This window comes from Geotrypetes seraphini, chromosome 3 (genome assembly GCF_902459505.1).
Source record: "Geotrypetes seraphini chromosome 3, aGeoSer1.1, whole genome shotgun sequence".
Lineage (NCBI taxonomy): Eukaryota > Metazoa > Chordata > Amphibia > Gymnophiona > Dermophiidae > Geotrypetes > Geotrypetes seraphini.
The window spans coordinates 82406934-82432661 of NC_047086.1; the positions used below are offsets into that span (position 1 = coordinate 82406934).

General features: G+C 46.6%; 1 protein-coding gene across 2 annotated transcripts in view; it reads left to right on the plus strand.

Annotated features, from left to right (window-relative positions):
* The window catches only part of LOC117356515 (ribonuclease H1-like), a 112261-nt gene that overhangs the window by 24705 nt on the left and 61828 nt on the right, over positions 1 to 25728 (plus strand). For both annotated transcript variants that reach the window (XM_033935802.1, XM_033935801.1), the window contains exon 4: positions 16090 to 16269. In XM_033935802.1, coding sequence (XP_033791693.1) covers positions 16090 to 16269 — 180 coding nt within the window. The remainder of the gene's footprint in view (positions 1 to 16089; positions 16270 to 25728) is intronic.

A 25728-nucleotide genomic window follows, 5' to 3' on the forward strand; every position in this document is an offset into this window, starting at 1 on the left:
ACATCTGTCATCTCTCTTTGCCCCTTCCACCCAGCCTCTGCCCTCTCGCTCTCTACCCCTTCCATCTACTGTCCACCCTTTCTCTGACCCTTGCATCCACTGTCCACCCTCTCTGCCCTTCCTTTCCTATGACAGTCCATCCCTGGTGTTACCATCTAGGGCAAGAACATGTACAGGAAAAAGATCCTTAAGAAACAACTTTGTTTGATACCAAAAAGAGACCCAAGAAAAGTATAATTAGTCACTCGTGTCCCCCAAAACACCACAAAAAAATATGTATTTTGTGCATGACATGCATAGTGACAACACACAAACCTAGAGGCCTGGGTAAAACGAGGATCTTGCAGGCCCCATGAACCTCGCGGATCTCTACCTCACATCCTTAAAAATTTGTTTACCTCAAGGGTGAACGGGAACCGTGAGGTCTGCGGGTGTTAAAATGTCCTGCAGACCCCATGCCAGAAAGATGTGCGAGGTCTGTGGGATCCGGGCAATCCTTATTTTACCTAGTCCCCAAACTTAGGAAAGTCTATGCATTGAGAGCAATTTTTTTAAGCTATTTACCCAGATGCTGTTTCCAGAAAAGGAAGGTTTAAATCTATGGGAATACTTATTTTCTTGGATGACTTTTTCAAAGAGAAAGTGCTCAGTGCTCTTAGTTTCATGATAGATGTGGTGTACCAGTTATCAAAGAGAAAGCATCCACAAACTTTTCATTGGCCTGAAGTTTTGAAAATAGCCCAGAGAAAACTCGATTTTTGTCATAGAACTACAACTCTACCTTCTTGCAGGACTTGGGGAAACAGCAGCCATGCGCGATCATTAACTCATACCAACATCTGTGCACAATGCACAGCATGAAAATCCCTGCACTTCAAAATAATGCCATGTAAGAGCTTCAAGTAGCAGCTCTCATCTGATGATTTGTCAAAATTTTTTCCCTGTATTGTAAGGGATAGGATTTTTTTTTTTTTTCTAAACCTACAAGAAAAACACTTCTCTTCTGAGCTGCACACGTTAAACACTGCAGTTCAAATAGCAAACAGCACTGGAACCCAGTGAGAAAACTCTCTTTGCTACCCATAGATGCATACAACTGATTAATAATGACTTGCCGTCCTTACTCTTTTGGGGGTCAATGGGTATTTGCTGTGACTTAGGAAAGATCAGAGCAACTGACCCCCTTCCTTCACCAGGAAATTCAAGTGGCAGAGGCACAACTCGGATTCTGCTCCCTCAAGAAAAAAATGAGGTTACAAACCGAGTAACAATCCAAGAGACCAAAAACTAAACTTTCCCGAGGCAGAAACCCCCCACGTGGTCTTGATCACCTTGCTTGCTGGAACTGAAGGGAACTTGACACTTTTTTTTCTCCCAGAGGAGTCCCAGAATCACTGCAGCCACACAATCTGATCTGACGAGCAGAGGCATTATCAGCAGCTTTGTGGGAGGTGTTGTTTACACTCAACAAGCAGGATTATTCTGCTTTCTGGAGACAGGGAAACATACCCAATCAGAGGACGGAGCCTGGTTAAAGAAACAGCAAAATAGCTCAGTAACCCTCCTGAGCAAAACTGGAGGCAACCTGAGGACTGCCCTTCAGATAGGCTTCTGATGTGCCGTCCCGTGCTTATAAATCGGCAGCGATTTGTATTTATTTCACAGGCAGCTGCCTTAGCCCGTAGTGAACTCATGCTTCTGGGCTCTAAGGTGTGTGTGCCAGCTTCCCTTCTTTTCCCCTCCCCCCCCAGGATGTAACTTCCGGTTTCGGAGGGAAGAGAAAGGAAGCCGGCACGCACACCTTAGAGCCCCGAAGCATGAGTTCGCTAGGGGCTAAGGCAGCTGCCTGTGAAATAAATACAAATCGCTGCCGATTTATAAGCACGGGACGGCACATCTGAAGGGCAGTCCTCAGGTTGCCTCCAGTTTTGCTCGGGAGGGTTACTGAGCTATTTTGCTGTGAAATAAATACAAATCACTGCCGCGTCTCCAATAAATACAAATCACTGAGTTCGCGTCTCCAAGCCGGTGAGAGGAGGGGTTTTTTTGTTTGTTGTTTTTTGTTTTTTTATGTTGAGCGGCAGCAGCAGGATTTGCGATAGATGACAGCCGGACGGTCATCTAAATTAGCCGGGTGTAGCGCCCGGCTGAAAGGCCCTGTGGAGAACACTGTTATCTCTGCAGGACGACTAATCCCCTCTTCTACTAAACTGCACTAGCGGTATTAGCGCGGGGAACCCCTGAATGGCCCATGCTGTTGCTGATGCTCAGAGTTCTTATGAGCTCAGAGTTCTTATGAGCGTCGGGAGCAGCGTGGGTCATTCAGCATGGCTCCCAGCGTGGTTTATTAGACGAGGGGGGTAAGTAGGTCAGCCCACATCCTGCCCAAATACCGCCCTAACCAGTCCTCCAGATACACCCCTTTATCCCAGGACAAGCAGGCAGCATATTCTCAGCATGTGGGTGATGTCACCGAAGGAGCCCCGCAGCGGACAGCCTCGCAAGCAGACTTGCTTGAAGATCTTAGAGCTTATGAGTGCTGCACTGCGCATGTGCGAGTGCCTTCCCGCCCGACTAAGTGGGCGCTTCTCCTATGAGGTACCTCAGTTCGTCGTTTTCCACGGAGCCAAGAAGTCTCACTTCAGCTCTGCAGTCGGATACAGTTAGTTCACCTTCTCGCACCGCGGCTCCTTATATCCCTAATAGATCAGGGAGATTGGCTGTGCTCACTCGATCTCAAAGAGGCCTACACTCATATCCCTATTCATCCAGCCTCTCACAAATACTTAAGATTTCGGGTGGGAAATCTTCATCTACAGTACAGAGTTCTTCCTTTCGGACTCACCTCATCCCCCAGAGTCTTCACAAAATGTCTGGTGGTGGTGGCAGCGGCCCTTCGTACCCAGGGTCTTCAAGTTTTTCCATACCTGGACAATTGGCTCATCAAAGCCTCCTTTCACGAAGGGGTTATTGCAGCAACCCGACAGACTATTATATTCCTCAAAAGTCTGGGGTTTGAAGTAAATTTTCCAAAATCCCAGTTGCAACCCTCTCAAACCCTTCAGTTCATTGGGGCCATTCTGAATACTGTTCAGCTCAGAGCATTCCTGCCTCAACCACGCCACAATGTTCTCATTCACCTTTGCCATCAGATCTCTTCTCTCGAATCAGTTTCAGCAAAACATATGTTGATTCTACTGGGTCACATGGCCTCTACAGTTCACGTGACTCCTTTTGCCAGACTTCACTTTCACATACCTCAGTGGACCCTGGCATCTCGGTGGCAGCAAGCTACTGACCCACTCTCTCAACACATTATAGTGACTCCTTCGTTGAGACAGTCTCTCCACTGGTGGATGCTCTCTTCCAATCCTTTCCAGAGGTTTGCTTTTCCATCCTCCTCATCATCAGAAGGTGCTCACAATAGACTCGTCTCGGCGACAGCCAATCTCGACGGTCTCCGTACACAAGGCCATTGGTCCCCTGCAGACCGTCTCTGACACATCAATCTGTTGGAACTCAGAGTGATTTTCAATGCTCTCAAAGCTTTTCTACATCTCCTTCACGACAAAGTAGTCCTTGTCCAGACAGACAATCAATGTATTATGTCAACAAGTAGGGAGGCACGGGATCTCACTCTGTTTGTCAAGAAGCTCTGAAACTATGGAATTGGGCAATTCACCACAACATCTTTCTCAAAGCTATATACAGTCAAGGTCAACACAATTGTCTGGCAGACAAATTGAGTCATCTACAACCTCACGAGCGGACTCTAAACTCCTCGCTTCTATGTCAGGTATTTGTTCAATGGGGGACTCCTCAAATAGACCTCTTTGCGTCTCCCCTCAACAACAAGCTGCCTCAGTTCTGCTCCCGGATATACTCTCCCCAGCGCCTCGAGGCAGATGCTTTCCTCCTGGATTGGAAGGGTCAGTTTCTCTACGCCTTCCTTCCATTTCCTCTGATTCTCATGACTCTTGTCAAGCTAAAGTCGGAACCTGCTACCATGATTCTGATAACTCCTCGATGGCCCAGACAACCGTGGTTCTCCCTTCTACTTCAACTCAGCACCAGGGAGCCTCTGCTTCTACCAGTTTTTCCCTCTCTGCTTACTCAGTCAGGGGTCCTTACTTCATCCCAACCTGCAGTCTCTACACTTAACAGCTTGGTTCCTTTCAACCTAACTGCCTCTCTCCAATTTTCTCAATCTGTACTGGACATTTTGGAAGCTTCTAGGAAGCCATCCACTAGGCAGTGTTACGATCAGAAATGGACTAGATTTTCTGCTTGGTGTTCTACTCGCCATATGGAGCCAATTTCTACGTCCTTGTCTTCTGTTTTGGATTATTTGTTTCATTTATCGCACTCTGGCCTCAAGTCTACATCTATCCAAGTCCATCTCGGTGCTATTGCTGCTTTTCATCAGCCTATTGAAGGGAAACCTCTCTCTGTACATCCTGTGGTTTCCCGTTTCATGAAAGGACTTTTCAATGTCAACCCACTGCTCAAATCGCCGCCAGTGGGCTGGGATCTCAATGTCATCCTGGCTTCAGTGGCGTACCTAGGGTATGTGGCACCCGGGGCCCATCATTTTTTGACACCCCCCCCCATGTAAAAAAATATTTTTTGTAATGATCATGAAACGGAATAAATGGTCAGAATAGAAACAGGCAGTGAAAATTTTCTTATATTCCAAACATAACATAACATAAATTATGTCTGAATTGTCATGACATCAGAAGTACATATGGAGTAGTTGCAGGTGATGCTTGGGACAGTTCTGATTGTGTTAGTTCGGTTTTATGTGTTTTTTGAATAGAAGGGTTTTTATTTCTTTTTGAAGGTTTTCCAGTCTGTGGTTGATGTCAATTGGTTGTAGAGTTGGGGGTCGAGTATTGCAGCTCGAATGGCTAGGAGGTTGTCGAACAATTTTTTTAAGAACATAAGCAGTGCCTCTGCCGGGTCAGACCAGAGATCCATCCCGCCCAGCAGTCCGCCCCCGCGGCGGCCCAATAGGTCATGACCTGCCTTAATCACCAGAAGGGGCCCCCTTGCCCCCTAGGTTTTTCATCGAAGTCCTATCTTCCCATCAATGTCCTAAACCTCCGGCCTTGCACCTGCACGACCTGGTGAGCTGTCTATACTTATGCAACACCCCCAGCACCTCCCTCAGTACCCCACGATCCCCTTTTCCCTCAGGAATCTGTCCAATCCCTGTTTGAATCCCTGTACTGTACTCTGCCGGATCACTTCCTCCGGGAGCGCATTCCATTTGTCCACAACCCTTTGGGTGAAGAAAAACTTCCTTGCATTTGATTTGAACCTATCTCCCTTCAGTTTCTCTGAGTGCCCCCTCGTACCTGTTGTCCCTTTTAGTCTGAAGAACCTGTCCCTGTCCACCCTCTCTATGCCCCTAAGTATTTTGAAGGTCTCTATCATATCCCCCCTGAGCCTCCTCTTTTCCAGAGAGAAGAGCCCCAGTTTATCCAGCCTCTCAGCATATGGGCAGTTTTCCAGCCCTCTTACCAGTTTCGTTGCCCTCCTTTGGACTCTCTCAAGAACTGCCATGTCCTTCTTGAGGTGAGGCGACCAATATTGAATGCAGTATTCCAGATGTGGGCGCACCATCACTCGATACAGCGGCATGATGACTTCCCGCGTCCTGGTTGATATGCCCCTCTTGATGATGCCCAGCATCCTGTTGGCTTTCTTCGAGGCTGCTGCACACTGTGCGGATGGTTTCATGGATGGATCCACTAGCACACCCAAGTCTCTCTCAAGTCCGGTGTCTTCCAGCAATCTCCCCCCCATTTTATACTCGAACAACGGGTTCTTTTTCCCTATGTGCATGACCTTGCATTTTTCTTTTGACGTTTTTGGTTGGAGGGTGTGTGAATGGTGCATGAGTTCTCCTATGTCTGGTTGAGGTGGATTGAATTATTTAGCTGAAGAAATTAGTTACCCCCTCATCCCACACACATTAATTCTCTTCCATTTTTGTTCCCATTATAAAAAACACTGATAAGTTCCCAGAAAAAAAATACATTAAAATAAGAAGTGAAAACAAAGGCCCCTACAGATGAGAACATAACATAAGAATAGCTTAACTGGGTCAGACCAATGGTCCATCATGCCCAGTAGCCCATTCTCATGGTAGCCAATCCAGGACACTAATACCTGGTCAAAACCCAAAGAGTAGCAACATTCCATGCTACCGATCCAGGGCAAGCAGACACTTCCCCCATGTCTTAATAACAGATTATGGACTTTTCCTCCAGGAATTTGTCCAAATCTTTCTTAAAACCAGCTACACTATCTGCTTTTACCATAACTTCTGGCCACTTCATTTTTAAGTTTAGATCTTTCCTTTCAAACAGAGACCTTGCTAGATGTCAAATACAGCAAAAGGTAACTTCACATGGACTTAGCTGTGCAGGAAATGTGAATCTCCTCATACACCCACCATATAGTGCAAAAATGTGCAAAGGTCTGTTTTTTTCTTTTGATCACTACATAGCCTAATGCCACACAAGCAGCGCTGTTACAAACATATTCTGTAGGTCAATGCTAAGGATAACAAAGTTTCCTTCCTTGGACCAGAAGGAGATACTGATAAACCACTGGAAGAGATCCCAACACAACACCCAAAGACCCACTCAGTGTGTGAACCAGTTGAGTGGAGTGGACTAACTTGGGGGTGGAAATGGGCCTGGAGTTTGCTCAGCAGAATTTCCCAGACCATCTCTTCCTCTCAACACATTGACACGCTGCCACCACCACCACTAGAAACACCTCACTGGGTAGGCCAGCTATGCTATAAACTTTATAAAACACATTATTATATTTTCTTATAAAGCACATATTTTAACTGAACTCTCTGACATCCTCAGCCTTTCCATTCACAAAAATAGAAGGAAGAAAAGTTCCCATTTCCTGCTGTTTCATGTCCCCGGCCTTTACAATACTTTTTTTCTGCAGACCCTTCAAAAGTCTGACCAAATCCTCGTTTCACTTGCATTATAAAGTACTGAGGATGCCATCTCTCCCCAATCCCAGGTCCTAAAGTCTAAGACAGTAGCGCAAACTAATGCTGCCAGATTCAGGAAAAAAAATTTTGATTCGATTCAGCCTATTGAATTGGTTTTTCAATTCGATTTTCCTGCCCAGTTGGGTGATTTTTTTTCAAAACTCCTGGTGGGTTTTATAGCTTTTTCACCCCCTTTGGCTTCTCCTAACCACACTGGCGCTGTGGTGTAAATAAAATAAAGAAACAAAAAGGACTTTTCCTCTCTCTGTTAAATCCTAGCTCACGTTTGCAGTCCAACACCAGCTCTGTCAGGATACACATTTCAAATCTGACATATTATAATCACAAAACAGAAAATAAAATTAATTTTTCTACCTTTTGTTGTCTGGTTATATTTCAAATCTTGTTGGTCCAAGGCTCTGGTTTTCTTCTGATAACTTGCTTGCCAGGGTCTCCTTCTTTCTTCTTTCTGCGTGCTAACCATCCATCTGCCAACTCTGTCCTCCCTTTCCATTTCCCTTCCCTCCCCAGGAAGTCTGGTATCTTTCCTTTTTTTCATCTCCCTCCACAGATCCACCTTTTCTTAACTACCCTTTCATCCGGCATCTCTCCCTCCTTCCCCACCACCCCAGAGTCCACCATCTCTCCCTTTCTTTTCCCAATTACCCTCCTATCCAGTATCTCTATCCCTCCTCCACACCATCCCTTGTGTCCAATTTCTCTCCCTTTCAGTTCCTTCCCTCCCTAAATCCCATGGTCCATCATTTCTCTCCCTCTCCTCTATTTTCAGATCCATTATTTCTTCATCCCCCCCCCAAAGTTTGGCATATGCACGTCTCTTTGAACACCCCATCCCTCCGTGTACTTCTAAACCAGGGTCCCCCCCAAAGGCCTGTCCCCCCTTAAAGGTCTGCCTGCACCCCCCTTGAAGGCCTGTCCCCCCTTGAAGGCCTGTCCCACCCCCTTGTAGGCCTGTCCCCCCACCTTGAAGACCTGCCTGCCTGTCCCACCCTTGAAGGCCTGTCCCCCCCTTGAAGGTCTGCACCCCCCCCCCCCGAAGGCCTGCACCCCCCTGAAGGCCTGTCCCCCCCTTAAAGGCCTGTCCCACCCCCTTGAAGGCCTGTCCCACCCCCTTGAAGGCCTGTCCCACCCCCTTGAAGGCCTGTCCCCCCCCTTGTAGGCCTGTCCCTCCCTTGAAGGCCTGCCTGCCTGTCCCCCCCTTGAAGGCCTGTCCCCCCCTTGAAAGCCTGTCCCCCCCTTTGAAGGCCTGCACCCCCCCCGAAGTCCTGCACCCCCCCGAAGGCATGCACCCCCCTCTGAAGACCTGTCCCACCCCCTTGTAGGCCTGCCCACCCCCTTGTAGACCTGTCCCCCCTTGTAGACCTGTCCCCCCTTGAAGGCCTGCCTGCCCCCCCTTGAAGGCCTGTCCCTCCCCCTTGAAGGTCTGCACACCCCCCCCCCCCCGAAGGCCTGTCCCCCCCCTTGAAGGCCTGCCTGCCTGTCACCCCCCTCCCCCTTGAATGCCTGCCTGCCTGCCCACCCGCCCCACCCCGAAGGACCGCTCGCCCCCCTGGCCTCCCCGCACCACCTATGAAGCAGCACTACCTATGCTCCCGGCCTTGCCGTTCAGTCCCCACCACCACCACCACCCCCGAAGGACCGCTCGCCCCACTGACCTTCCTGCACCACCTATGAAGCAGCCGCAGCAGGATCGCGACGTCAGCTATCCCTGCGCTGCTTCCTGCGCCGCGTTCCCGCCCCTCCTCTGACGTCAGAGGAGGGGCGGGACCGCGGTGCAGGAAGCAGCGCTCAAGCAGCTCAGGGATAGCTGACCTCGCGATCCTGCTGCTTGCTGCTTCACAGGTGGTGCAGGAAGGTCAGTGGGGCGAGCGGTCCTTCGGGGGTGTGGGGGGACTGAACGGCAAGGCCGGGAGCACCCCTTCAGGGCTGGCACCCGGGGCGGACCGCCCCTCCTGCCCCCCCCTTGGTACGCCACTGCCTGGCTTAATTGATGAAACCTCCATTTGAACCAATTGATAAGGCTCATCTCAAATATCTCTCTTGGAAAGTAGTTTTTCTCATTGCCCTCACGTCTGCTCGATGAGTCAGTGAGTTACAAGCCTTAGTTGCGGATCCACCTTTCACTGTTTTTCACCATGACAAAGTGGTTCTTTGCACTCATCCAAAATTATTGCCTAAAGTGGTCTCAGAATTTCACATTAATCAATCCATTGTTCTTCCTGTCTTTTCCAAAGCCTCACTCTCACCCTGGAGAAGTTGCGCTTCATACTTTGGACTGTAAACGTGCCTTGGCTTTCTACTTGCAACGTACTCAACCTCACAGAACAGCTCCACAACTTTTCATCTCCTTTGATCCAAATAAGTTGGGGCATCCTGTCTCAAAGCGAACCATCTCCAACTGGATGGCTGCTTGCATCTCTTTCTGCTACGCTCAGGCTAGTCTCCCTCTCACGGACCACAAGAGCAGTGGTGGCATCTATAGCTTTCCTCAGATCAACTCCTATTGAGGAAATCTTTAAAGCTGCCACTTGGTCCTCAGTTCATACATTCACTTCTCATTACTGTCTGGATACTTTTTCCAGAAGGGATGGCCATTTTGGCCAGTCAGTTTTACAACATTTGTTTTCCTAAAATGCCAACACTCCCTCTATCCCATTTTGCTTAGCTGGAGGTCACCCACATGTTGAGAATATGCTGCCTGCTTGTCCTTACCATAACAGTTGTTATCCAGGGACAGCAGACAGATATTCTCACAACCCACCCTCCTCCCCTGGTTGGCTTCTTAGCTGGGTATCTGAACTGAGGTACCTCACAGGAGACGCGCCCACTTAGTTGGGGCGGGAAGGCACTCGCGCAGTGCAGCACTCGTAAGCTCTTACTAAGATCTTCAAGCAAGTCTGCTTGCGAGGCTGTCCACTGCGGGGCTCCGTTAGTGATGTCACCCACATGTTGAGAATATCTGCTTGCTGTCCCTGGATAACAACTGTTACGGTAAGTATGCTTTCAGCTCTGGGCACACAGTGGCATTCAGAGGCCTAAAAAGTCTCTCGATACGTCTAGAAATTTGGTTTGATTATCGGCACTTAGATGAACTGTCTTTTAGGTTGTCCAAGTGCAAACTTGGGTGGGTTTTAAGACGTGTTTAAGGTTTAATTATAAGCCTCAATGTATATAAATATCAAATGTTTTAATTGCAGTGGTTATTTTTAAGATTCTTTCTAAAATAACACCTCATCCATCTAATTCCAATTTTTCCCATATTTCTAATTTTATCACTCTCCCCATTGTGCATGTCCTTTCCACTTCTTTCTAAGTATACATTTTTTATCCCAGGACAAGCAGGCAGCATATTCTTAACGCATGGGTGACGTCACCGACGGAACCCCGGTACGGACCTTTTTAACTAGAAAGTTCTAGTTGGCCGCACCGCACATGCGCGAGTGCCTTCCCGCCTGACGGAGGAGTGCGTGGTCCCCAGTTTCTTCGTTTCCGCGGAGCGAAGAAGACGCGTGTATTTTCAACGATCGTTGAATCCAACTTTTTGCCTTCCCGCTCGCGATTTTCTCTTATTTTTTCTTCCCTTGCCTTCAGGTTCTTTCTTGTTTTCATTTTCTCAAAAAAAAAAAATTTTGCTTTTTTTCTTTATTTTGCAATCCAGCCCCGGCGGGGCCTGTTGTCACCATACAGGCCTCCGGGTTTGATTTTGCAGAGGCCGTGTTTCCATTCATGCCCCCGCAGCCGGGTTTTAAGAAGTGCCAGCGGTGTGCACGCCCGATCTCCCTCACTGACCCACACAATTGGTGCCTACAGTGTTTGGGTCCTGAGCATCGGGCGGACTCCTGCACCCGCTGTGCCACTCTTAAAAAACGTACTCTAAAGAATCGACAGATCCAGCAGAACATCCTCTTCGGCACCGGATCTGCTATGGAGCCGACTGCGTCAACTACGGTACCGCCAAAATCGGCACCCACCACTTCGACGACGCCCGATCCTTCATCGGCGTCGCTGGCGCCAGGTAAGCCGGCTAAGAAGCCTTCCACCTCCCTTGAGCGCCCTCCAGCCACAGTGGCGACACCGGCCCTACCGGCTTCACGCCGACCCCGGAAACACTTCGCCCCGATCTCGGTGAGTGCCTCGTCATCGGCCTCCTCATCACCGGGGCGTGGAGCAGCACCTAAGGAACCGAAACAGAAAAAAGCGGTTCCGGTGCAACCCCTGGATGACCGCATTGCGGCCATCCTCCAAGACAAATTTCAGGAACAGCTGCAGCAACAACTCCAGCACCTGTTACCGACCCTCCTGGCACCACTCCTTTCGGTGCCAGACCGGCCCGAGCCTCACACCGTCCAACCAGTATCCACTCCGTCGGTGCCACTTAACTCTTCCATGCCGATTCTCTCGGCTGAACACCTCCGTGCCCATCCCGTAGGTCAGACCCACGCTGCTGCCGATCCTCCTCGGGACCAGACAGGGCACCGGTAGTGTGAGATAATAAAATTTGCGGATGACACAAAACTATTTAGTGGAGCTCGGACTAAAGAGGACTGCAAAGAATTGCAAAGGGACTTGAACAAACTAGGGAAATGGGCGATGAGATGGCAGATGGAAGTTCAACGTTGAGAAATGTAAAGTATTACAGGTGGGGGAGCAGAAACCCGAGGTACAACTATACGATGGGAGGGATGTTATTGAATGAGAGTACCCAAGAAAGGAACTTGGGGATAATGGTGGACATGACAATGAAGCTGATGGCACAGTGCGCAGCGGCCGCTAAGAGAGCGAATAGAATGCTAGGTATAATCAAGAAGAGTATTACAACCAGAACGAAAAAAGTTATCCTGCCGTTGTATTGGGCGATGGTGCGTCCACATCTGGAGTACTGCGTCCAATATTGGTCGCCGTACCTTAAGAAGAATATGGTGATACTCGAGAGGGTTCAGAGGAGAGTGACACGTCTGATAAAAGGTTTGGAAAACCTTTCATATGCTGAGAGATTAGAGAAACTGGGTCTCTTTTCCCTGGAGAAGAGGAGACTTAGGGGGGGATATGATAGAGATTTACAAGATCATGAAGGGCATAGAGAGAGTAGAGATGGACAGATTCTTCAAACTTTCGAAAAATAAAAGAACAAGAGGGCATTCGGAAAAGTTGAAAGGGGACAGATTAAAAACAAATGCTAGGAAGTTCTTCTTTACCCAACGTGTGGTGGATACCTGGAATGCGCTTCCAGAGGACGTAATAGGGCAGAGTACTGTACTGGGGTTTAAGAAAGGATTGGACAATTTCCTGCTGGAAAAGGGGACAGAGGAGTATAGATAGAGGATTACTGCACAGGTCCTGGACCTGTTGGGCCGCTGCGTGAGTGGACTGCTGGGCACGATGGACCTCAGGTCTGACCCAGCGGAGGCATTGCTTATGTTCTTATGAATGTGGTATGGGAATGAGTTTTGTTGGAACTCCCATCTCTGTCCCTTGTACCTTGCTGTGCTGCATGCTTGGAACAGTCTGCCTGGCTCACTATGTAAGGCTCCGTCTCTGGCGGTATTCAAAGCCAGACTTAAAACCTACTTACTTGAAGCTGCATTTAAACACTGACCCAACCAACACATCTGTCTGTCATTCCCTTAATAATCCTCTACCACCTTTTAGTCCCCTCTGTCTGTCATAATTAGATTTGTAAGCTCTTCTGAGCATGGACCGTCTTTTGCATGTACGTGCTGCATATTCCCGGTAGTGCTATAGAAATAATAAATTGTTGTTGTTGCAATCCATGGATCTCTTCATTCCTCCTTGCCTTTGGAAGGGTATGGGTGGGGGGAAGGTTTCTTTATAAGTTTTACTTCTGATTCATTGTATCAAGATATATGAAACCTCTGAGTGCTTGTTAGCTGCAATTGTGCATAAGGGCAAAAGGTACAACAAAAAAACCTTTCTATCGCCCTCATAAATGCCTGATCAGTAAATAACAGACATCATACAGAATGATCTTCTTACAGAAAAAAACTGGGACATTAATCACTGAAATCTGGTTGAAAAATAACAAAGGCATTGCACTAGATATGATATGCCCCCCCCAGGATATCAAGCCTTAGCATGCTCTCATACAAACAAAAAAGCAGGAGAAGTAGCAGCTGTTATAAAATCAAAATCACTCCAAGACTGATAAACACTATCACACTAAATGACATTGAATGTCTCACATTCTCCACTGATCATACCAGAACCCTCACCTTTGCCCTGATCTACAGAGCCCCAAGCGCCACCATGAATGCCGTAGACCAGTGTTTACTTCTTTAAGCGAAGTACCCCCTAAGCCAGTGGTCTCAAACTCAAGGCCCGCCAGATACTATTTTGAGGTCCTCAGTATGTTTATCATAATCACAGAAATAAAATAAAACAGTTTCTTGATCGTATGTCTCTTTAGCTTTAAATGACAATATTATTATTAAGACTTAGCCAAAAGGAAAGATTTATAAACTATAAAGAATTTTACCTCATGCAAAATTGTCATTTCTTTAATAAGACATTAACTATTTTTTTCTGAGGCCCTCCAAGTACCTACAAATCCAAAATGTGGCCCTGCAAAGGGTTTGAGTTTGAGACCGCTACCCTAAGCCTTGCAAATACCAACCAAGTACCCTGCCCAAGCTCTGCTCCGCCCCTGACTCCACCCCCATAATAATAGTACTAATTGTAACACAATTTTTTTTTCCATTCATTTTTTATATACACAATTTAATCTTGATACATAATGATAACCACAAAATTAAAAAAACATAAAGCACATGGTATGCAGAGAATATGTTAATTATCATTTTTATATTTGGGGGTTTTTTTCAAAGAGGTCAAGGCAGATGACTTTAAAATATGCAATGTCACCTCAGTAACAACTATAGAAAAAATAGACAAATATAGTGCAAAATATAGACAGCAGATATAAATTCTCAAAACTGACACATTTTGATCACTAAATTGAAATAAAATCATTTTTCCTACCTTTGTCTGGTGATTTAATGAGTCTCTGGTTGCACTTCCTTCTGACTTTATAGTTATTTATTTCTGCCTCCTGGAATCTTTCTCTCCTCCAGACCTCATTCCATTCCCCAACCAACATCTCTCTCTGTCCATCCATTAGTCCAACTTTTCTTCCTCTCTCCTTCACCCCTATTGGTAACAAGTCTCCCTCTCTCTCACTGTCCATCTATCTTGAGAGATCCAGGCATTTCTCCTACCTCTACTGCCACATCCAACATTTCTCCCTCTCATTCCCCAGATCATGTGCAGCATTTCTTACCACTGCCCACCAGCCCCATGCCCATTTCTCCTTCTATCACCCCTCTCCAACATCATACCACATCTCTCCCTCCATCACTATTTCCAACATTCCTTCCCCTTGCGTCCCCTTCAATCTGTCCCTCTCCACCACCATATTCAACATTTTTCCCCCTCATCCTTCTAGTCCCCATGCATCTCTACCTCACTCCTCTCTCTCTCTCGCTCTCTCTCTCCATGTCTAGTTTTCCTTTCTTCATTTCCCCATGTGCACCATCTCTCTCTCACATTCATGCCCAACAATTTTCCCTTTCTATTCCCTCCCCCTAAGTCCCCCTCCCCTCTCCATTCTGTGTCCCATGTTCATGCCACCCTTTCTTTCTGTGTCTGTGTACCCCCTCACTGCCTTCCAGCCTTTGTCTGCAAATTAAGTTGCACTGCCGGAAATCCCTGCCTGCCTCACACACACCCGTCCCTCCCCCATCCCCCAAAGAAGATCCATCCACAGAAGCCACCGGGAATCCCTGCCTACCCCGCACACCTCCCCTTCTCTACCCCGAAGCTGACCCGTCCACAAAAGCTGCAGGGAACCCCTACCTGCCCTGCACAACCCCCTCCCTCCCTGTCCAAAGAAGCCACCAGGGATCCCTGTCTGTCTGCCTGCTGCACCACTCCCCACCACCGAAGACATCCATGTTACTTTGCTGGAGCCAGACTCGTTCCATCCTGTTCCAGTAGCAATTCTGTGCAGGGACAGCACATGCAGCCATTCACACGCTGCATGTGGCTGGCCCACAATCCTTCCCTCTGATGTCGCTGCCTATGTTCCTGCACGGAGTTGCAGCTGGAAGAGGATGGAGCAAGTCCGACAAAGTTTAAAAGGGCTGGCTTTGGGGGTGGGGGTGGGGGTTGGTGCAGTGGACGTTCAGACAGGCAGGGAGGGATCCCTGGCAGCGGCTTCAGCAGCCGATGGGTGGGCAGGGGGGATTCCTGGAAACGGCTTCAGCAGCAGGCGGGTGGGCAGGGAAGGATCCCCAGCAGCGGTGGCCAGGCCGCATACCCCCAACAAGTGGCTTGTGTACTTCCAAGTGTACGTGTACCACATGTTGAGAAACACTGTTCTAGATAGTCTGGCAGTTTTCGTTAATGTACTAGTATCCTTGCAGCTGAATTCTGGACAGTTTGTAATAGCCAAAGGAAAGTGGGTGGGAAACAAAGATAAAGAACATTACAATGTTTGACTGCTTAATACAAAAGCCTGGGGATTGAAAGTGGTTGAGGGGATTCATGTTTTTTTTAGGTTCAGCAGACCCTGGCTCTAGTATCGGTGGCCATTACTAGACCTGTTCTCAACTTATTCTAAGGGCCATTGACACTTTCCCATCAGAGGGAAGGAAGAAGGGTCTGAGTGTGGAGTATTGGAGAGGACAAAGAATAGACTGTTTAATACACTAGCCGAAGTTCCTGAGCTGCAGGATGGAACATGGGACAAAAATAAAAAGCATAAAAAATTTACATTATAGATGAAATTTGATCTGGGCACAGGAAAGCAAAGTGGGCCAAAAATTCAGTTCCAACAGCTATGGTTTGGAGTCTCCTGTTGAAACTCATTATGGGTCAGTATGTAATCAGTTTTAGTAAACAAAATTTAAGAATCTGTCTAAAATTGATACTTTGAGAATAAACTAAAACATGTGCTCTAAAGGACATACATTTAAATCATGAATACAAACAAAAGTGAAAACTAACTTGTCTTGTCCATGTCCCAGGTCCAAAAAGTGAAAGCAAGTCTGATTCCTGCCATGAAGAAAAGGTGGAAAATCTAATTGGATCCAAAAGGCCTCACCAAGAATCTTCTTCATCTTCAGATGAAGAAGAATGCAAACGTGGAAAATACACAGAAACAAGTTCCGTGCCATTAATTGAGAAGACGGCATTCACGTACATGGGTATTCTGTGCTGTTATTACTGTTCATATTTCATTCTCTATTATAAATATGAAAATGCCTCACTTTTTTATCTCCAAATTATTAGAGCAAGAGTCATTTAGTCATTGGCATTGAGTACATAAGTACTTGCATCCAAGTTTTGCACATACCCTAGATACTGTTTTGCAGTGCTAAAATATCACAAATCCAAAATGTTTATTTTTAATTAGTTCAGTTTATTTATATACCGTATATTATCTATATGGTTTACATAGTCATAAATGTTGGACAAACAAACATTTGAACTAGTTACAAAAACTATACCATAAAATTTGATCATTAATAAGATATTAAATTATCAGGTACGTACATTATGTAAAATCTCAGCTCAGAAAGGCATTTACAAACAATTGAGCCTTCAGCATTTTCTTAAAACCCATTCTGGCAGTGCAAAATCGCAGAACACCTGGCAGAGCATTCCAAAGTCTCGCACCTCCCACCGATAACAGAGCCACACCAATCCTGGAATGAGAGATTACCATCCTCCCACCTACGTATACTTTCATGTTATTTTCCGACCTCAAACTCCTCCTTGGTTGATGTATTATTGACAAGACTTTGAAATGCACTCTTTGCTACATTGGTAACCAATGCAACTGTTTTAAAACCTGTGTTATATGAGACATTCTGGGGATGCTTGCGAGACCATAAGATACTTCCTATTTTTATCAATTCGTTCCCTCCCAAGCTATATGCTTGGCGAAACCCAAATTGAAATGTATCAAGGTAATCATTCCGAGTAATGTAATAATTTAATTGGTTCAGTACCACTTTCTCAATCACCTTTCCCAAAAAAAGGACAACAGAAATCGGCCAAAAATTTTTCATATCCCACGAGTCCAATCTATTTTTTTTTAAATCAGGGTTATCGTGGATTCTTTACATTCTAATGGAACTTTTCCCATAGTCAAAGATTTATTAACCACTGACGTAACAAATGCACTCACAACCTGGGGAATCTGTCGAATTACACTAGTATTACATGGATCGAACACTGCATGTGTTGGCGACACTTGACAAATAATTGCACCCACTTCCTCATTACTTACAAGATCAAAGGAACTCCTCTCTTGAACCGGATTATCAGAACCATACACTGATATGAGATTGCAACCATGATCTTACTAACTGGTGCTTAAACTTCATCAGTGTTGGAGCCGTCTAGATATGTTCATACTACATTATGCCACTTAAGAGTCCTATAGACTGTACAGTCCAGTATTGCTGCACTCTGTGGTTCTGATGGGCTGTGGTCTTGCACATAAAACTCAAGTCACAGAGCTTATCCTGCAATTACTTTTCCTTAGCAAAGCAACAGATGAATCCAGAGACCAATGGGAATAGCCCACATCTACCAGCAGGTGGAGATAGAGAAACTGATTAACAGGTGGTTATATTGGCTGGCAATCCTGCTGTCTCATTAGTATGCTCTATCTCCCAGCAGGGGAAAGTCGCTATTCCAATAGCTCCTGGATTCTGGCTGGAAATTTCAGTTGCTCCTGTTGAGATTTTCTCTTCAGTGAGACAGGGGTGTTCGGCTGAACGGTGCCGGCTTTAGAGGTTACACTTGGGCCCCCCCTTGTCCCTGCCTCACCCTCCCTCCAATGATAGAGGGTTTGATTGAGTCCCTATTTTTTCTTCTTCCCATGGTTATAAAAAAAAAAAAAAAAATCAGGACTCCACAGTTTATGAAGGGTTATTCGGGCCTCATGGTACTGAGCAACCGGCTTTTACCGGCATATACCGGCACTGATGGGCTCTAGCCTCTGTATGTGAGTATACTTCTTTTGGTTTGGAGACGCGCTGGAGCTTGTGAGCTATCGCGGGGGTGAAGCTGTGTTCAAGTGCTGGTGGCCTCCATGATATGTTTGGCCCAGGAAGCAGCAGTACCTCGGGACCCTCTGGGTGTGTGGCTGGAGGTTGTAGTGGCTTTGCTTTTGCCACGGGCCAGAAGCACGCATTTTTTCCTTGGCGCTGGTGGAGGCTCCTCTAACTTAGGTCCGAGCCGTTCCCGCTCGCAGAAGCGCGATCGTGGGTTAGTTTCCTGGGCGGTAGCGTCGCGGCAGCTGCTGCTATCACTTTGGCTCGGAAGGTTGAAAAAAAAGTGAAAAGGGTTTTTCAGCTTGCGGCAGTTCAACGCAAGCGTGTTTTCTTCTGCTGGGGAAGCTCTGCCACGGTTTCTGGGATATTCTGGAGGTGGAGGACCGCTGATTAGGTAATTTTCCGGCATTTGAGGGAATCCGTTTTCCGCGCTTGGGTGTAGCGCGCTTAGAGTCCTCCATGGTTGGCAACGCCACAACGGGGCGCCGGTGGTTTTCCCTGACTGCGTTGAACGGGTGCCGCGACTCTCCGTTATCAGCTGCGCTGCAGCGGGTGATCTCTTCTTTCACAAGGCCTCTCTGTTTGTTTGAATTTTACACGTGGAGGGAGTGCAGCCCCAGTAGAGGTGATGCAGCGCTTAGGGTCTTAATGAGTATTATTTGCTACACTTCTAGTTACTGGGTGACCATGCACCTTAGGCCTGGGGGTAAATGGGAGGGAAACTCTAGTTTCTGTTCCTCTGCCCAGTTCAGCTTTTCTCTACACAGGGGGGAGCAGGAAGGTCCTTGGCTGCACAAATGCGATTTGCAGCTTGAGATTTCCCGGCACTTGGTGGGGGTTTCTCTTTCTTTCTCTGTGGATCTCCTAAAAAGAGCAGGTGCATACTTGTCTGTTTTCTTTTTTCCCTGTGCAGTGCTTTGTGTGTGAAGTTGCATGTTAGCTTTCTTTCTGGTAGTGCGGTTTATCTATTGGGAGTGCAGTTTGGGAGCGCAGTGTGTATGGTAGTGCTGCGGAGCGGCTTTCTGTCCCTGTGATGTAAAAAAAAAAAAAAAACCCTAGCCCATGAGTGGCCTAGTGGTTAGAGCAGCTGCCTCAGCACTCTAAGGTCGTGAGTTTGATTCCCACTGCAGCTCCTTGTGACTCTGGGAAAGCCACTTACCACTTCATTGCCCCAGGTACAAAATTTTTACCCTCACATCAAGGTTGCCTTTTGGGTGCGTTTGGTTTTTGGAACTCCTGGCACGCAGTTTCAGTTACTGCAGCCTGCCGCAGTTTTTTATTCTATTCATTCTCAGTCTTCCGTTTTGGTCTACTTTGCTGAAATTCGGTTTCTTCTCCAGCTAAGTTTTGATGACCACGGCTGTATTTTGTGAGGATCCTTTCTTCTGCTGTCACCTTTTTAAGCTTTCTCATGGACAAAGAGCTGTCCTAAGGGCAGTGCACAACTCTTTTGTCTCTTACCTGTTGCGTTGCTGTTGTTTTTCAAAGGCCACTAGATACGTCAGGGGGCTGTGTACACTTTTCAGGTTGCTTGCACCTTTGCCTCCTCCTCAGGTTTTATGTTTCTCTTTGAAGCTTTCCGCGTCCTCTGGACGGTTCTGGTAGTGCTTGGGTTTCCACTACCTACATGGTGGCCAAGCCGGGGGGCATTGGGCAGCTATATACTTTTCTGCTGACTACCTGAGAGTCGATTTACCTTTTCTCTATGAGCTCAGAATCGGCACTAGGTTGCCTGCCTCGCCTGGAGCAGCGCTTTCGGTTTTGGCACTTGCCATTTCACCTATCTTTGGCTTCACGATCGCTTGTGGAGGTGGACGGTGGTACCGTTTTGACGCTACCAGACGATTCATCCAATTTCTTCTAGTTTGCCTCTAGTCTCGGAGGACTTCCTGACATTGGTCGGATGCGAAAAGGGTGTTTTCTTTTCCTCAGTTCGTTACACGTACAGATGAGGTATTTACAGCACTTTTTTCTCCGGTACTATTGATATGTATATCAGGATGAGATTTTTATTCATATTGGAAACACTGGTGTTTCTTCCGCAGACTTAGATGTGGGGTCTCGGTTTCAGATTGGCATTCTTCTTCGCTTTCCAGGACGATGAGCAAGGGATTCTGTACCATTTCTAGGATCCATAGTGCTGACTACACTAGGAACTTCGGCTTGCTTTTCCCTTCTTTCTTTCAGCAGTCGATTGTTGTTCTGGTGAGTTCCGGTATCTCAGAGCTCCAATTATTTGGTATGCTCCTCCTGCTTCACTCGGTTTGTTTTAGTGGCTCGGCGCGATTTCTCTTGTCGAGACATGCCTGGCTCTTTACTGAACTAGCTTATGCCCACCGCCCATCCCGGGCTGTCGGATTGGGGCGGCTCGGTGACTTCCGTCCTCAGCTCCAGGAGTCAGGTCTTCGGAGGCAGCTCAGTAGTGGTTCTTTCTTCTACTCTTGAGCAGAGTCAGGCTACTTTGCTAGAGCATCAGTTCTTTCTTCAGGAAGGACGCTGGGGGTCCTTTTGATCAGTATTTGGATGAGGATATTTCTCTACAGCTGGGGCAGTAGCCGTTGTACTCAGTTGGCAGGCGAAGTTGTTCGGCTTCCATTGGGTGCTCTCTCTTCTTCATCTTCTGTTGGCTGATCCTTTCGTAGATCTAGGTCTAAGTTTAGATAGACTCTCCGTGATTTCTGAGCATGGACCATTTCTTGTATGTTACAGAGTGCTGGGTGCACTCTGGAAAGTGGGCATGTTAGTACTAGTGTTATCTTCTGCATCCTGGATAGTGAGATTTGTGGCTCAGGCGTTCTTGCTCTGTTTACGAACGTGATATCTCCTGGGTCTAGTCCGCATAGCCTCGTCTCTCAATTCTAGGCTTCCTTACTTATTCGGCGGACCCAGGGAGGGGCAGTGATAGGGGGTTGATGCGTGGCTCCTTTGTCGCCTCCGCCTTTTCTGTTTCAGTGTTGGCCTCTTGCTGAGGATGGCTTGGATTGGCCATCTCGAGCTCGCCTACCGGGAGCGGTATTTGTATATTCGCTGGATGAGCGGCCCCATCCTTATTAGAAGGATTTACTAAGTCTTTCGACAGCTGGGCTACAGATGTTTCCGAGTATCTCTGTCGTTGCTCACCTGGGTTCCCATCATCATGGATATTGGGACTACTATAGTATTAAGACCTAGCCTTTTGGAAGTCTTGGCCGACTTGTTCTGGTTTGGCAAAGCGGGTTGTTTCTACGCTTATCTGGGTGCTACGGACATCTTCTATTGTGGCTTCTACTTCCTTTTGGAGGTTGTTTGTTTCCTTTCTTGGGTGCTTCTTATCGTTTGAACCACTCCAGAGTTCCTTTTTTTGACACAAGTGTATTGCCAAGAGCTTAGCGTTCAATTCCCTTCCGCTTCTGGAGCCTTTCTTGGCTTGTTACAAGGACTGGGTAGGTGGCTCTTCGTTTCCTTCTCAGCTTTATGTAGTTCAGTCCCTAAACAGAGTGCGGTATGTTCAGGCACCTCATGGAGAGTACGATTTGGAGTACACTCCTCACGTATTTCTTTGCAGTTTACCGAAGGCTTTATTTCCTCCTTGTCTTTTGGGGATTCCAAAGGGCTGTGCCGTTGAACAGGGTGTTCTTGTGGCCATGGCTTCAGCTCTGCAATCCTCTATGTGGCAGGCCTTGTTCAACGGGTATTCCTATTTCTGATTTCCAAAATATGGGGTATCAGTTCGGCTGGTAACACTATTTCTTTCTAGGAGGGTGTCATCCTTTCTTTTCCGTCAGGCTCGCTTTTTCCTTCCTTCTTCCTTGGACGGGATTTTGGGAGCAGTGCTTTTATTCACTGCATTTTTTGATACGTATGTCGAGTTCTCCGCGAGCTCGGTTCTATCAACTGTTAGTGTTTATATCGCCTTTTGATATTCTTCAAAGGACGCCGCAGGCGTATGGCGGTGTCCGATGCCTACTTCGCTCATTAGGTCCAGGAGAACATTCTTTGTGCTTGCCTACGGGCGGGGGAGCGGGTGGCGATTGAACTTCATGACCATTCCGCTGGAGCGATGGCTGCTTCTTGGGCTCGGCCCAGAGGTTTTTTGCCTTGGTGGAGATTTGTCTCACGGCTAACTGGTCTTCCGAGAGTACCTTCTCTCCGCGTCTCTGCATGGATGTGCGGGCACATGCGATAGGGGTTTTTTTGATGCTTCGGGCGTTGCGAAGGCGGCGTTTGCTTCCCACCCAAATTAAGGATTGCTTTGCTACATCCCATTGGTCTCTGGATTCATCTGCTGCTTTGCTAAGGAAGATAAAATTATGTTCTTACCTGTTAATTTTCTTTCCTTTAGAAGCAGCAGATGAATCCAGAGCCCCTCCCTTTCTGGTAGTTGTCTATCGGTTTTGTCTTAAGCAACTTACGCGGTTTGTTGTGGTTGATGGTTGTATTCGGTATCTTTGCCTTTTTTCCTGGGCAGAAGTTTTTTACATGTGATGCCTATTGCTGGTTACGTGTGCTTGGGCAAGGAGCTATACTAATGAGACAGCAGGATTGCCAGCCAATATAACCACCTGTTAATCAGTTTCTCTATCTCCACCTGCTGGTAGATGTGGGCTATTCCCATTGGTCTCTGGATTCATCTGCTGCTTCTAAAGGAAAGAAAATTAACAGGTAAGAACATAATTTTACCATCTGAGCCTACATAAGAATATAAAAATTGCCATACTGGGACACACTGAAGGTCCATCGAGCCCAGTATTCTGTTTCCAACAGTGGCCAACCCAAGTCCCAAGCACCTAGCTAGATCCCAAGTAGCAAAATAGATCTATGCTGTTTGTCCTGTGAATAAGCAGTGGATTCCCCCAAGCCATCTCAATAATGGCCTATAGACTTCTCTTTTAGGAAATTATCCAAACCTTTTTTTAAACCCCCGCTAAGCAAATTGATTTTACCACATTCTCTGGCAACAAATTCCAGTTTAATTACACGTGTGAATAAATATTTTCTCTGGTTTGTTTTAAATCTACTTAGTAGCTTCATCGTATGTCCCCCTAGTCCTAGTATTCTTGGAAAGAGTGAACAAGTGATTTACATCTGCCATTTCCACTCCACTCATTATTTTATAGACCTCTATCATATCACCCCTGAGCCGCCTTTTCTCCAAGATGAAGAGTCCTAGCCACTTTAGTCTTTCCTTATAGGGAAGTCGTCCCATCCTTTTTGTTGCCTTTCTCAGTATCTTTTTTAATTCCGCTATATCTTTTTTGAGATATGGCGACCAGAACTGCACACAGTATTCGAAGTGCAACAACACCATAGAGCAATGCAAGGACATATAACATTTTCGTCTTTGTTTTCCATTCCTTTCCTGATAATTCCTAACATTCTGTTTGCTTTCTTAGCACCTTCTGCACATTGAGTTGAGGGTTTCAACGTATCCTCAACAATGTCACCTAGATCCCAGCATCGCATAGCTATAGTTCTGGTTCCTTTTTCCCACATGCATTATGTTTATGTTTATGTTTAATTAGCATTTGTTATACTGCATCAGCATATTACAGACCTAAGCGGTTTACATTATAATACAAATAATATATGAAAGGAACTCCATTAGAGATAGGAAAGCACTAGATAGAAAATACTAGAGAATAAATAAATAAAAATAATTGTGCTGAACCAATTTTCTTCAATAGATATGAGGAGTTTCAGGACAAACTGTCCTTCCCAAATGATCCCTCAAAATAGAAGGTCTTCAGTCTAGTCTTGAATGATTGTGTGGTTACTTCTAATCTAATGTCCAGTGGTAGATGATTCCATAATTGGGGGCCAATGAAATAGTTTTCTTTTTAGTAAATTCCCGTTTGGAACTCTTTGCTGATGGGAGTACTAGTCTGCTATCTTTCATTGATCTTAATGTTCTCCTGGGATAATTACTTTGCACTTGCTCACATTTAACGTCATCTGTCATTTTGACGCCCAGTCTTCCAGTCTCATAAGGTGATTTAACAACTTTGTATCATCAGCAGACTGAATTATCTCACTAGTTATTCCCATCTCTAGATCGTTGATAAATATGATAAAACCAACGGTCCCAGCACAGACCCCAGACCCCTGGGGAACCCCCACTATTTATCTATCCAGAAGAATACCTCCCAATAAGAATTTTTCACTATTTAACATATCCCTTTGTCTGCTGTTAGACCAGTTTCAATGACCAATGTATTTTTGTAATATTTTCTCAATTATTCCAAACATCCATTCAAACAATTATTAAAGGAGGAAAAAAAACCTCAGATCCCGATATGCAAGTATATTTACTTGCAGGCTATACTAGAAAGGGAAGCCACCTCATTGGCAAAAAAAACCTCCTTGACTATATTGTTCATACACATGAGAAAAAAACTTCATAAGCTATTCATCAAATGTTTTACAAACGCTCATTCCTTGTCATCAACAGCAGATGAATCCAGAGACTAGTGGAATTACATCCATCAACCAGCAGGTGGAGATAGAGAGCATTGAATTGTCCTCAGGTATATCTTGGCTGCCCAACCTCCTGGCCAACCAGTATACTCTATCTCCAGCAGGTTGATGGATGTGTTCCTCACAGCTCCTGAATTCTGTGGTGGATTTCGAGCCGGGCATGGTTATTGGAAAGAGGGGTGTTCTGGCTGATAGTGCCAGCTTTAGAGGTTACAACTTGGCCCCCCCAGCTCCCTGCCTCACCCTCTTAAGGGTAACACCTGCTCACCGCAGGTCCCTTTCCCTATCTACAGTGGTGCCTTATTTGCTTCTCCTTTCCCACGTTGCAAAAAAAAAAAAAAAGAGCACAGTGGAGGATATCGGCTTTCAACAGCAGTTTTTTTCCTCCTTTAAGGTGAATGGTATGTGTTCTAGTTCCTTTGGTTGCCCAGTCTTTCCAAAGCGCAGGTGAGTGTTTTGTTTTTGGGGTAGCTGAGGGAGCTGACCTGGGCTCACCAGTACCATCTCAAGATAGCTTCGCCGTACTTCGGTTGGGGAGCTATACGGTCTACAATCCTCTTTAGAGGGTGTTATCAGGAGGGGTGTGTATCCTTTTCCTGTTCAGGAGAGAGGAGGCAGTATTCACCTCAGTTGCGGCGATACACCTTGCTGCTTACAGTTTTTTGATGGGATCTGAGGCATGCGAAGTGCGGGCCCAGGGGCAATAGGGAGCCGAAGGTCACCGGGGCTTCTCGTGTGTAGACCGGTAGTGGTGCATGGTGACAAAGAATATAGTTTCCTTAGGGAACCGGCCGCATGTTCTCCACCCCCCTCCCACTGTATTTGCTCAGCGGGGAGGAGGTTTTCTTTTATTGTATACGTAAGGTTTTACATTCCCTCGGCGCTCAGGCCGTTGCGGAGCCGGTATGGGTGTCTGTCTGGGCACATGGACAGGGACAGTAGTAGACGGTGCGCTACTTTGGTGACACCCTGGGCTCCATTGAATCTAGGTTTCATTTCCTAGCGGCGTGGGGTCGCAGCTTGTAGATGAATGCATGCCTGTGCTATATTCTTCAGATTCCAGGGCTCTCTTTCTTTGATTATTTGGGAGAGGGGCATGGCTGGCTATAGGGGCTGGCCCCAAGTTTCTCTATCTCAGATTAGCAC